The sequence below is a fragment of the Budorcas taxicolor genome, chromosome 25 (assembly GCF_023091745.1).
Source record: "Budorcas taxicolor isolate Tak-1 chromosome 25, Takin1.1, whole genome shotgun sequence".
Classification (NCBI taxonomy): Eukaryota; Metazoa; Chordata; class Mammalia; order Artiodactyla; family Bovidae; genus Budorcas; species Budorcas taxicolor.
In genome coordinates this window covers 13,011,960-13,026,311 of record NC_068934.1, presented here as the reverse complement: position 1 = coordinate 13,026,311, position 14,352 = coordinate 13,011,960, and the positions used below count along the sequence as shown (strand labels likewise).

The 14,352-nt window shown below is 39.9% G+C and overlaps 1 protein-coding gene across 1 annotated transcript in view; it reads left to right on the top strand.

Annotated features, from left to right (window-relative positions):
- The window catches only part of ANKRD42 (ankyrin repeat domain 42), a 57,435-nt gene that overhangs the window by 31,262 nt on the left and 11,821 nt on the right, over positions 1-14,352 (top strand). The window contains exons 9-11 of the mRNA XM_052662378.1: positions 3,030-3,135; positions 7,668-7,843; positions 13,128-13,254. Of these exons, the coding sequence (XP_052518338.1) occupies positions 3,030-3,135; positions 7,668-7,843; positions 13,128-13,254 (409 nt within the window). The remainder of the gene's footprint in view (positions 1-3,029; positions 3,136-7,667; positions 7,844-13,127; positions 13,255-14,352) is intronic.

Sequence of the window (14,352 nt, the reverse complement as noted above, 5' to 3'; positions counted from 1 at the left end):
AACCAAATCTTTAACCTACTGCATGTGAATTTCCATTCTATTTCATTTGTGATATGTCATAAGTTTCTTCATAATCAATGGCATATAATTCTTTTAAAGATCTTAGTGTAAAAAGTAGGCTTATTAATATAGTCTTTTGTTTAAATTGGACTTTATTTTGTACATTACTTCTGGGAGTCCCAGTTGCAGATTGTGTTTCTCTTGGCTCTGTTGTTAGCTTAATCATTAAAGTTCATGTAAGTCATATTGTGTCTCAAGTATAGAATTTAAGCACCGTGTTTTATCAGAGAGAGAGGGTCAGTGGAGCAGAAGGAAGAGGAACATGAAAAGGGGTTTCTCCTCACATAGAAAAGTCCTCACTTCGGTAAACGTTCTACCCTAGGCTTGGAGAATTTCATTCCACCTATCTCTGCTGAATGTTTAGGTGTAAAACACTTTACCATGACTTTTGTGAATGGGGAGGAGATTCAAAATGTTCATAGAATATTTTTTAAAATGTGGTACCCTGGAGCAAAGTTCCATATCATATCCTATATATATAAAACTGGTTTCTGTTGCTAATGTTTATGTGGGGTGTCATTGCTGTAGCATTGTAGCAAAGATGGGCATCTTGAGGTCTGGGAAATCCCATAGTGTTCTCTTTTTTAAATATATATATATATTTATTTTTTTGGCTGTGCCAGGTCTTAGTTGCCACGTGTGGGATCTTTAGTTATAGCATGAGAAATCCTTGGTTGCAGCATGTGGGACCTGGTTCCCTCATCAGGGATTGAACCCTAGGCCCTCTGCATTGGGAGTGTGGAGCCTTAGCCACTGGACCATCAGGGAAGTCCCCTGCAGTATTCTGTGTTAGCTGGTTTTAGATTTGCTGAGAGAAATCCCAGTCTCTTGAAGAGCCAGCACTGAGTTTTGGTGATGAGTCAAGCGGAGACGGGGAGGACGAGAGCCTTGCAGGCCTCTGTAAGCTGGCTGCAGTGCTGTAGTGGGGGCATTGCCATGTCACTGGGTCTGGCTTTGTGTCCTTTCCTCACCGTTGCCAATATTGGAGGCAGACTGACTTTTAAAGCATCAGAGTCATACCAAAAATTCCTCTTCTTTGACTCATTTTACAGAGGCATGTATATATTCAGCAGGGCTTCCCAGGTGCCTCAGTAGTAAAAGAATCCACCTGCCATTGCAGGAGATGCTGGAGACGCTAGCTCGATCCCTGGGTTGGGAAGATCCCCTGCAGAAGGAAATGGCAACCCACTCTAGTATTCTTGCCTGGAGAATCCCATGGACAGAGGAGCCTGGTGGGCTATAGTCCATGGGATCACAAAGAGTCAGACATGACTAAGTGAATGAACACACAGCACATTATTCAAATATATATGCAGAATTACACATCATTGACCTAAAGGGTTAAAACAGTTGGAAAGTTAAGACAACAAGGAAGAGTTCTCCAAAGTGGTCATCTTCATCCATTCATTCACTTAAAAGATAAACATTTATGGAGTCCCATATAGGGTCACAAAGAGTCAGACACAGCTGAGCAACTGAGCACACACGTATGTATTCAGCACCAACCACATGCCTGCACCGTGAAGATAGTATGAGATTTAGACTGTATTGCTAAGGAGCTACCTGCTTATACAGTGAACACCTAGAGATTTGTATAAGTCAGGATGTAATCAGTGGCAAAAAGTATTGGGCTGTCAAAATACATTCAATAGGAATTCAGGAGTAGATGTTAAGGAACAGAAGTTTCTTCGGGTTAAATTACAGAAGTGTCATGGGAATATAGATGTAATATGTTAGTAAACACTAAACAAGGTGTAAAACTGTCATCATATTTAATCCTTATTGTAGTTTTATGAAGTAGTAGTGTATTATTATTATAAATATGACAGCAAGGAAATTGAGGTCCAGAGGGATCAGATTTTTTTTTAATGTTCATTAAAAAAATTGAAGTTTAGTTGATTTACAATGTTTCAGATATATAACAAAATAATTAAGTTATATTTACATATATGTATATATTCTTTTTCAGATTTTTTTCTTTGTAGATTATTACAAGATATGCCATACAGTAGGTCCTTGTTATTTATTTGTTTTATATACTATAAATCTATCTGTTAATTCCAAATTTCCAGTTTATACCACCGCCATCAGGTTTCTTGACTGAGGTTGCACAACTAGTAAGAGCAGAGCTGAGATTTCATTCATTTTCTTCATCATTTATTCATCAACTCTGTAGACGTTTATTAGTTCTGTATGCCAGCCACTTTCTAAGTTCTGTCCTGTCCTCCAGTCTGTTGTTTAGTGAATCTAAACTCAAATCTTTTTAGATTATTGAACTCGCCACCCCCCACCGCCCCACAGTTTCCCTGACTCTTGAGATGGATTGGGGAGGAAGGGAGAAGTTAGATGAGCATATAATTGGGTGATGGGTACCAGGTGTGAAAACATATAAGCTGAGTTGTGGAGGTGAAAATTAATATTGAGTGTATGTGTTTTAAGGAAAACTAACGAACAGTTTAGGTAATCATCGAGGAGCCTGTAAATTCTGAGTTGTGAAGGTCAGAGGCATAAACTATCTATACAAGATGACAAAAGATTTTTCAGTCTTTCACATTCACACAGATTATACTCACATTTTGGCCTGATACAGGATTGGTCAGGAGCTGTGAGTACAGTCAATGAGCGCTGGATAAGGGTTAGCACAAAGTATAGATTATAGTTGCAAATCCATTACTTACTGGCTGTGTGATGTTAAATAAATATCCTCTGTGAGCTTCAGCTTTTTTGTATCTGTATGTAAAGTTCCTACATAAGGGCTGAGCAGAGCAAACATTTGATTAAATATGTGTCTAATGAATAAGTGAAATAGAGAAGAGAACATCTGGCCTACCTACTTTTGTTGATATTGTAAGGATTAGTATTTACAGAAGTATTCTCTAGTGGTACTGTCCAAAATTTTAGGGAATTGTTTACTGATAACAGTAACTTTTCTCTGTGTGTGTGCATTTTGTTTTGTTTGTTTTTTACAGCTGCTGGGCAAGGCCATATAGAGTGTTTGCAATGGCTGATTAAAATGGGAGCAGACAATAACATTACCAACAAAGCAAGGGAGAAACCCAGTGATGTGGCTAAGAGGTATCTCTATCTATTTTGCTTCTGTCTTTGTTTTTAAAATTTTGCATTTATTCTGCTATACTCAGAATTCTATCTCTGAAGATTTCTGAAATTATAGGACTCAGTCAAATGCTGATGGCATTATAATTTTCAAACTAAAGTGATGTTTGACAACGTATCAGCTCTTCTCTCTAAAGCAGTAATTTTCAGTTGGGAGATAGTATCGTCCCCTTTCTTTGTGGGGTGGTGAATTTGGAAATGTGTGCAGAGGGGTGTTGTCACAATGACGGAGACCATCACTGATGTTTCATGAGGTCAGTCCAAGAATGCCAGACATTCTACAGTGCTCAGAACAGTGGTATACAATGAAGAATTGTCCCACTCAAATGCTGGTACCTGTTGAGAAATGCTGTGTGATGGAAAGGAATAATCAAAAGGAGGTGCATGGATTTTGAAACAGAGTTTAATATTTGTATTTGAATTAAATGTAACACCCATTATTCCTCACTTTGAGCTCATTTCAGAGGTCCTCAAGGATACTTAGTTCATTCGTTTGTTCATTTGATTGTTTTTCATTCCGCTTAACCATGTTCCAAGTGCTGTGGTTAGCATTAGAGTTACTAAGATGAAAAAACTTAGTCCTTGCTCTCAACAACCTTATGGTCTTGTGGAGAGATAAATGTGTCAATGTGACTTTTATTGATTATACTTACGTTATCAGTACATGTTATATACAGGATCTTCCAGGGATCGAACCTGGGTCTCCTGCATTGTGGGCAGATTCTTCACCGTCTGAGCCACCAAAGGAGTCCTATATGAAGTGCAGTGAAAGACATAGAAGAAAGAGTGCCCGAGTATTTCTTTTTGAAAGTTGTGGGGGAAAAATGTTAATACAGATGGTGATAAGAGTTATGAAGGAAACTGCAGGGTGTCAGAATTTATATAGAAGTCTGGGAAAATTTTTTTCTTAGTGAAAGCAATATTTATGCTGACACTTGAAGGAGAAAGAGTTGAAAGATAACGCCTTGTGTCTTTGAGGAATGTATGTGGCTTGGAACAACTTGAGTCTAAAACAGGAGTGTGGGCTAAAGCTGCACATGAGGCTTGACAGTTTGCAAGGGCCTAATTATTCATTAAGTTGCCATGCAGTTTTTGTTAGTGAGGCCGTGTTCCATAAAATTTTTGTCACTGTAGGATCTTTTTGAAGCCTTGGAATGTGGTTTTGTTTTACTGCATACTAGCATCATTATCTGGAGAAGGCAATGGCACCCCACTCCACTACTCTTGCCTGGAAAATCCCATGGATGGAGGAGTCTGGTAGGCTGCAGTCCATGGGGTCGCTAAGAGTCAGACACGACTGAGCAACTTCACTTTGACTTTTCACTTTCATGCATTGGAGAAGGAAATGGCAACCCACTCCAGTGTTCTTGCCTGGAGAATCCCAGGGACGGGGGAGCCTGGTGGGCTGCCGTCTATGGGGTCGCACAGGGTCGGACATGACTAAAGCAACTTAGCAGCAGCAGCAGCAGCATCATCAACTCAGGCTAACTTTTGTCTTTATTTTTAAAAATACACTTATCAGTAAAGCACACATATTTGTACAGCACAAACTGATGAATTCTGATACATGTATATACCTGTGAAATCATAATCACAACCAAGATAGTGAACTTATCCTTCACCCCCCACAAAATCTTGTACACCTTTGTAATCTCTCTTTTCCACTGCTTTCCACTGCTGCTTCCCCAAGCAAACATGAATTTGCTTTCTTTCACTAGTGATTAGTTTGCATTTGCTAGAATTTTATATAAATGGAAACGTACAGTATATACTCATACTCTTATGTGTGTGGCTTTTTTCACTGAGCATAATTATTTTGAAGTTCATTCATGTGTAGTGGTTCATCTCTTTCTTGTTGCAGTGTAGTATTCCATTGGCTGTGGAATTCCATAGTATTCCAGAGTTTGATTATCCCCTAACCTGTTGAAGGACGTCTTATTTGTATCTACTTTTTGTGATAATGAATACAGCTGCTATATATATTTACATACAGATTTTTTGTGTGAACGCAAGTATTCAGTTCACTTGGGTAATACTTAGGAGTAGGACTGCTGAGTCAGATGCTAAAGTGAAAGTGAAGTCGCTTAGTCGTGTCCGACTCTTTGCAGCCCCATGGACTGTCGCCTACTAGGCTCCTCCATCCATGGGATTTTCCAGGCAAGAGTACTAGAGTGGGTTGCCATTGCCTTCTCCAGAGTATCTTCCTGACCCAGGGATCGAACCCAGGTCTCCCGCATTGTCAGCAAGATGCTTTACCGTCTGAGCCACCAGGGAAGTCAGATGCTAAGGGAGTGTTTATCTTTTTAAGGAACTGTCACAGTGCCTTCCAAAGTGACCACACCAATTTGCATTTCACAAGCAATGGATGAGCGTTTCTGTTACCCCTTGTCTTGCCAGCATTTAATATTGCTAGATGTTTTGATTTTTATAATTACAGTAGGTGTGTACTACTATCTCATTGTGGCTTTTGTTTTTTCCTAATGAAAAATGATTTGATGCATCTTTTCATATTCATATTTGACATTTGTTTGTTTTCCTTTGGCAAAGTTACTGTTCAGATCTTTTGTCCAGTATTAAAACTTGGGTAGTGTTTTTTTTTTATTGTTGAGTTTTAAGAGCTCTTTCTATATTCTGGATACTAATTCTTTCTCAGATTTTTGTTTTGTGAAGATTTTCTCTCAGTTGTGGTTTGTTTTATCATCCTCTTAATAATGAAGAGCAAAAATAATTTAAAAATATTTATTAATTTATTTGACTGTGCTGGGTCTTAGTTGTGTCTTGCAGGATCTTCAGCCTTTGTTGTAGCATGTAGGATTCTTTAAAAAAATAGTTGCAGCATATGGGATCTTTTAGTTGCAGGCATGCAGAATCTTTAATTATGGCATGTGGACTCTTGGTTGCGACATGTGGGATCTAGTTCTCTGACCAGGGATGGAACCTGGGCCCCTGCACTGGGAGTGTGGAGTCTTAGCCACTCACCACCAGGGAAGTCCCAAGAATAAAAAAAAATTTTTTTTTTTATCAGTTTGCTCTTTTTTGGGTTACACTTTTGGTATCATATCTAAGAAATCTTTGATTTAACACCAAGTCACAGAAATTTCTTCTTTTGTTTTCTTTTAGACATTGTGCAGTTTTAGGTTTTACACTGATGTCTGTGATCCATGTTGAGTTAATTTTTGTATATGGTATGAGGTATGCATCTAAGTTCTTTTTTTTTTTTTTTGCATGTGGGTATCTATTTGTTCTAGCACCATTTGTTGAAAAAGCTGTCTTTTCTCCTGAATTGCCTTTGTGTCTTTGTCCAAGTTAGTGTCCATGTATACATGGGCTTGTTTCTGTGCCCTATATTTTATCCATGGATCTGTTTGTCTATATCAGTGTCACGAGTGATTGTAATGTGTGGCCCACATTTTTTTGTCATTCATCTACTAAAATGCTAAGTGTGAGTGTGGTGTTATAGAAGTACCCTTGAACGTGTTGTAAAGCAGTACTCAGTAAGTGCTAGCTGTTAAGTTACAGTCTAATAATAGATATAATGAATTTTTGTAACCTTACAACTTCCTGTGTTTATTACTGTATCATTAATGATTTGCAATACCTGGTGAAAGGTGAGGATATATGTGTGCATGTGGTTATGTGTGTGGGGAAAAAAATAGGGATTTTAGGTTTTTGTGTTTAGTGAGTAATTCTTCATCTCCTAAGAGAAAGCAATAAAACATTTTAATTAGCAAAACCTTGGGAAAAAATATGCAGATTACATACAGTCACAGCAACAACTTGAAAACCAAGAGTATATTACTAGCTTCATAGAGGTGTAGAGAAGATCAAAGAAAATAGGAAATGTGGACAGAAAAGTCATTATTTTTCCATTAAATTTCAAAGCCATGCTGAGTGTTTGAGGGTTGAGGAAGGATGAAGATTAAGGGGGCTAGAGCTGTAGTTTTCCCTAAAACTGGAACCAGAACTAATTCTACAGTCTAAAGTAGGCCATCAGGAAAAGGTAGTGAACTCAGGTAGATCAAGTACGGTGGCTCTGGGCTTTCTGCTCAGTTGGGCAGCTCTGTCTGGGCCCACACCAAATGTTCTTTTGATAGTAGATCACCTCTTTCAGTTGGATTTTTGCCACTAAAAATTACGGAATCTGGGAGCACTAGCAGCCCAGTGGTTAGGACTCTGCACTCTCACTCCTGAGGGCCTGGGTTCAATCCCTGGTTGGGGAACTAAGATTCCACATGCCATATAAATTGGCCTCTCCCCCAAATGTGGAATCAGCCTTCACTATGACTGCTTGCCCTTCGTTCCCACTGTTTGAGTTTCCTGCATAGCTGGATGTGTGTCACGCTGTCACTGACCTTCAGATACTATTTTGCTTCTTTAGTGGTGGGTCGAGCTGGTGAGATGATGTAGAGTGTAATTCCTTAAATTAAGTACAAGCTGTGACTTAAATTTGGAAAAGATTATGGATCCTGTTAATTACTAATTCTTCTCTACAGGTTTGCCCATTTAGCAGCAGTAAAGCTATTAGAAGGACTACAGAAATATGATATAGATGATGAGAATGAAATTAATGAAAATGATATTAGGTTTTTTATAAGACACGGTGTTGAGGGAAGCACTGATGCCAAAGATGATTTAGGTCTCAGTGAGTCGGATAGAACAGATGCCAGAGGTAAGTGTGCCAGCTCTTTCATGATTTTCCCTTTACAAAAAAATACTGTAGCCAGTTTTTACCACAAATTTGTGAAATTATTCTAAAGATAATTACCGTCTACAAAGTAAAATACTTTGGTATTTGGGGGAGAAGTAGTACAGATTTTTGTACTAGGGGTTGTTGAACGTGATCTCAGTCCCTCCATGAGGAAAGTGATATTTTCATGCCACATAACCCTAATTTCACTTCTCATGGTGTCTGTCAGAGAACCATGGCTCATATGAGTGGATGAGAAGAACTGTTTCAATGGCACTCTTGCGTAATGAGGAGAAAGATAAGAAAGATCTGTTTGAGTGGAGGCTAACCAAAGCAGAGGCAGGTGTAGTAAAGTGAGCAGTGCTTGGGTGTGGATTCAGACATCAGGGCTTCACCTCTTTCTAGCTGTGTTACTCTGAACCTTGGTTTCCTTATCTGTAAAAATAAGAGTATTATAACGTCACCGTCACAGAGTGCACTAACGAATGGGATGTGCCTAGCTCATGGTAGAAGCTTAGTAAATGTCAGTTCCCTTCCTCTTCTTTTTTAAAAAAAAAATAATGATTTATTCGTTCGTTTGGCTGTGCCCAGTCTTTGTTGCTGTTTGGGCTTTTCTCTAGTTGCAGTGCAGGGGCTTCTCATTGTGGTGGCTTCTCTTGTGGAGCTCAGGCTCTAGAGCGTCTGGGCTTCAGTAGTAGCAGCAGTGGGTTCAGTAACTGTGGCTCCCAAGCTCTAGAGCCCAGGCTCAGTAGTTGTGCTGCATGGGCTTAGTTGTCCCTCAACATGTGGGTCCTCCTGGACCAGGGATTGAACCTGTGTCTCTTGCATTGATAGGCTGCTTCTTCACCACTGAGCCACCAGGGAAGCCCAGTTCCCTTCTTCCTGATCTCTGGGAAGTATTTTCAGTTATTCTGACAGGAAGAGCTAGTTGTACCAAACCTGTATTCTCTGAGAAAAGTTTCTAATTCATGTCTAAATAAAAGAAATTCTTTTTAAAGAACTCCCGGAACACTGTTAGATAGAACCTCATTCTCCAGGGGATGGTAGAAACCTCTTTTCTGGTGAATGCAGCGTGAAGATGCTGATACCAGGGGCTCCCAACAAGCAGCCCACCTGGATCACCTCACAGCAAGGCTCAGAGTCAATGATCTCTTCAGAGTTTCCTGACAGCTTTATTTTAAATAGCTTTATTGAGATGTAATTCACATACCATTTAATCTACCTATTTAAGTGTACAATTAAGATTTTAGTGTATTCAGATTTGTGCAGCCATTATTACAATAAAATTTGTAGTATTTCTGTCACCCTCAAAAGAAACCTGACACCCATTACCGCTACCTTCTTTTCCTTACCCCCAGACCATCCCTCAAATTAGGCATCTGCTAACCTACTCTCTGTCTGTGTAGGTTTGTCTGTTCTGGGCATTTCATATGAGTGGGATGATACCATCTGTGGTTTTTTCTGACTAGTGACTTTTCTGTCACTTAGCACGTTTTCAAGCTTCATGTATTTTGTAACGTGGATCATTACTTCACATTTTTTTTTTTTTACTGCTAAATATACTTTATATATCCATTTATCAGTTGTTGGTCATTTGAGTTGTTTCCATATTTTGGTTATTAAGAATAATCCTGCTGTGAACATTCATATACATGTTTTTGTGTGGACGTGTATTTTCATTTCCTTGGATACACCTAGGAGTTGGAATTGCTGCATCAGCTGGTAAAAGTATGTCTGGCATTTTGTAGAATTTCAAAATGTTTTCCAAAGTGGCCACACCATTTTACATTCCCACCAACCATATGTGAGGGTTCTAGTTTCTCCACATCTTACCAGTCCTTGTGGTCTGTCTAATTGATTATATTAATAGTTGATTAGAATAATGGTGTGATCACTAACCTAGAGCCAGACATCCTGGAATGTGAAGTCAAGTGGGCCTTAGAAAGCATCACTATGAACAAAACTAGTGGAGGTGATGGAATTCCAGTGGAGCTGTTTCAAATCCTGAAAGATGATGCTGTGAAAGTGCTGCACTCAATATGCCAGCAAATTTGGAAAACTCAGCAGTGGCCACAGGACTGGAAAAGGTCAGTTTTCATTCCAATCCCAAAGAAAGGCAATGCCAAAGAATGCTCAAACTACTGCACAGTTGCACTCATCTCACACGCTAGTAAAATTAGCATCAAAATTCTCCAAGGCAGGCTTCAGCAATACATGAACCATGAACTTCCTGATGTTCAAGCTGGTTTTAGAAAAGGCAGAGGAAGCAGAGATCAAATTGCCAACATCCGCTGGATCCTGGAAAAAGCAAGAGAGTTCCAGAAAAACATCTATTTCTGCTTTATTGACTATGCCAAAGCCTTTAACTGTGTGGATCACAATAAACTGTGGAAAATTCTTCAAGAGATGGGAATACGAGACCACATGACCTGCCTCCTGCAAAACCTATATGCAGTTCAGGAAGCAGCAGTTAGAACTGGACATGGAACAACAGACTGGTTCCAAATAGGAAAAGGAGTATGTCAGGGCTGTATATTGTCACCCTGCTTATTTAACTTATATGCAGAGTACATCATGAGAAACGCTGGACTGGAAGAAAGCACAGGCTGGAATCAAGATTGCCAGGAGAAATATCAATCACCTCAGATATGCAGATGACACCACCCTTATGGCAGAAAGTGAAGAGGAACTAAAAAGCCTCTTGATGAAAGTGAAAGAGGAGAGTGAAGAATTTGGCTTAAAGCTCAACATTCAGAAAACCAAGATCATGGCATCTGGTCCCATCACTTCATGGCAAATAGATGGGGAAACAGTGGAAACAGTGTCAGACTTTATTTTTCTGGGCTCCAGAATCACTGCAGATGGTGACTGCAGCCATGAAATTAAAAGATGCTTACTCCTTGGAAGGAAAGTTATTACCAATCTATATAGCATATTGAAAAGCAGAGACATGACTGCCGACTAAGGTCCGTCTAGTCAAGGCTATGGTTTTTCCAGTGGTCATGTATGGATGTGAGAGTTGGACTGTGAAGAAAGCTGAGCACCGAAGAATTGATGCTTTTGAACTGTGGTGTTGGAGAAGACTGTTGAGAGTCCCTTGGACTGCAAGGAGATCCAACCAGTCCATTCTAAAGTAGATCAGTCCTGGGTGTTCATTGGAAGGAATGATGCTAAAGCTGAAGCTCCAGTACTTTGGCCACCTCATGTGAAGAGTTGACTCATTGGAAAAGACTCTGATGCTGGGAGGGATTGGGGGCAGGAGGAAAAGGGGACAACAGAAGATGAGATGGCTGGATGGCATCACCGACTCGATGGACGTGAGTCTGAGTGAACTCCGGGAGTGGTGATGGACAGGGAGGCCTGGCGTGCTGTGATTTATGGGGTCGCAAAGAGTCAGACAAGACTGAGCCACTGAACTGAACTGAAGAGAATTTCCAGATTTAAGTCCCGTGTCACACACGTGATTTGCGGGTATTTTCTCCTGTTCCATGGGTTGTCTTTTTTCTTGATGATGTCCTTTGCAGTGCACATGCTTTTCATTTTGATGAAATCCAGTTTATCTATTTTTTGTTTTGTTTGTGCTTAGATTTCTTTTTGTTGATTGTACTGAGAATTAGCAAGGACTTACTAGAATTTCCAAAAATGAACTGGTGATTTGTAGAATTTCAGTGTCTTCTGAAATTATTTGAGCAGGAGATATTTGTGAAGTATCATTGAAGATATCAGTGAATCACAAAATTTTTAAAAGATGTTTTGGGAAAGACCATGAATGAAACTGGAACAAGTCTCTTCTTGGAACACTAGGTTTTGCAAGACCACCTGCCGGGGACTGGTTGGATTTCTTGTCATTTCAGAATTCTTGGAACTGAGTTTCAGTTCAGAGCATTCTTTAGTGAGTCAGGTTTAGGGTCATGGTATCATAGAACCCTGGAACCATTTGAGGTTTGGCTCCTGGCTCAACACTCCTGTCACGTCATCCAGTCATCCAGCATCCAGTTACTTTCAGTGAAGACACTCACTGCTGCCCAGGTGGCCCATTTCTACCTTCTGACAGGGTTCTTGTGAGGATTAAAATGTACAAGGCACTTAGCGTAGTGTCCTGACCATCATAGGCACTCCACAAATGCACGGTAATTCTTACCAAATTTATTTCAAGTTTCACCTTTGTTAAGATCTCTCTTCCTGGAGCTAATCCTGATTAGGCGTAGCTCTTAGAATCCCACAGAACAGCTTTTTCAAAACATAGCCTTCAAATATTAAAGATTAGATAAACAGTCACAATTCTTTCAATCTTATGTAACAAAAAAAAGTCTCCTTATTTGCTTGCTGGTGGTTACGGTGGATCCCAAACCTGTCTGCACATCTGCATTGTCAGAGGAGCTCCTACGGGGTATGAAGACCTGAATTTGTAGGACTGACACGGGTTCAAACATATGCATTTTAAAAAGTGCCCAAGTTGATTCTGATGTGTGCAGTTTGGAACCTGCAGCTCTAACCAACTGAGAGATAAATCAGAGGAAGTGATTTGTTAACCTAGTTGTATGGCAGAGTTTCTCAGCTTCTGTACTATTGACATTTTGGGCCAGATCCTTATTTGTTGAGGGGGTTCTCGTGTATATTTTAAGATCTTTAGTAGCATCCTGACCCTCTACATGCCAATAGCCTGTTTCCCTTCATCCTCCAGCAAGTTAAAAGGTCTCCAGATATTGTCGCATACTCCTTGAAGGAGAAAATCAACCCAGGTTGAGAGCTAGTACCACAAAGGATAGAAAAATCTTACTTTTTAATAGTTGGAGAATACCTCAAAGCAGCTATCTGCAAACTTCCTTCTCAGTATCATCTTTTGAAGGTACTACAAGTGACTAATGACAAAATTTGGGGATTGTATTAGTTCTGCTTTATCTTAAGGAAATCAAGCATATTTCAGTTTTTCTAATTTTCTGACATAATTAGATTATGTGTGGTCGGTACTCCTAAAACACTGCTGGCCAGCCTCCCTCCCTCCCTCCCTGTTCGTAATAATAGCAGTAACAGTGATACATCCTCCAGCATCAGTATTGGCCAGTTAGGTATTTCACTGTTTGTTCACCCTAATACTCTGCTACTGGTGTTTATCCTTCTATGTAGACACCTCCCTCCTTCCCTCCCCTTCCCCTGACCTTGCAGACACGGCTCTAGAGGAAGAATATGCTTCAGGGCCAGCCTCCTGTGAGCACATGGGCTGTTACCTGTCTAAACTAGGTTGCTATTCAACTCTGTCTTGCAGTGAGAGCTTATAAGAAAATCGTAGAATTGAGACACCTCCTTGAAATTGCTGAGAGCAACTATAAACAGTTGGGAGGAATAACAGAAGAAGATATAAAGCAGAAGAAAGAACAGCTCGAGTCTGCAAAGTAATGTCTTCAAAACTCTAGTGATTTGTTTTCACTTACCTTTCTAAATGCCATGTGAGGGTTTGTTGCTGAACAACTTGTTTTTTCATCCCACCAAAGGGTTTGAGTTTCCAATCTGTTTTCCTCTTAAACTCTCAGATGGAGAAGATGTTAAGATTTTTTAAAAATTGTAGTAAAATATGCGTAACATAAAATGTGTCACCTTAACTGTTTTAAAGGTAGAATTCAGTCATGTTATGTACATTGACATTTTCACACAACTGTTCTCCAGAACTTTCTATCTTGCAAAACTAAAACATTATAAGGAGAAGTTGTTGTTTTTGAGACAGCTATTTCGAGATTTTCAGCCAACACAGTCTCTAGCCATCCCTGTCATATTGGACTTCTGCTCACAAGTGTGTGACCCAGTCCTGTGTTCATGGATGGTGGTGTCCCCCAGAATGCTCGCAAGCCTGGAGGCAGTGAGGGCCCCCTCGCCTTTCACTTCTGCACCCAAGGTCGGCTCTCAGCACATCTGGCCCCTCTCTAGTTGATGAACAGCTGCTGAGACCGAGGGTGTCAAGTGCTTATTCCTCCCACTCTGCTCTGCTAGTCTGTCTCCTTTCCACATTGCACAGAGAACGCAGGCAGACAGGAGGGAGACTTCTGCTTTTAGCAAACGTGGGTCTTTAAAGAGCGGAGCACATGGGTTCTTTGCTTTCCCTGCCCTTTCCTTTCATTGGATTCTCTCCCTCCTCGTTAGAGCCTCCTATTTCCCTTTCATTCATCCTCTTCTGCATCTAGTCTCAGTAAGAGATCTGGTAATTTATTCAAAGTAACATCTAAGTTTTTGATAAGCTATCTTTCCATGGATATTTGAAAGTTGTGGTAGACCAAAAAAATTTTTATTTTAATCAGAGTGTCTTTGTATTTCATAAATCACATCATACAAGTAGCTATCCACTGCCTCTGTAAAGTCTTTGAGATGTAGAATGTTTTTAGTATTGGCCTCGGCCTAAGAGCCTAGCTAAAATTTCTTAGATCCCTTGTAGTCTGGAAAAGTACTTTACAGTGGAGCAATTATTTCCTAGATAATGAGCTTTAAATTTTGTTCCCTTT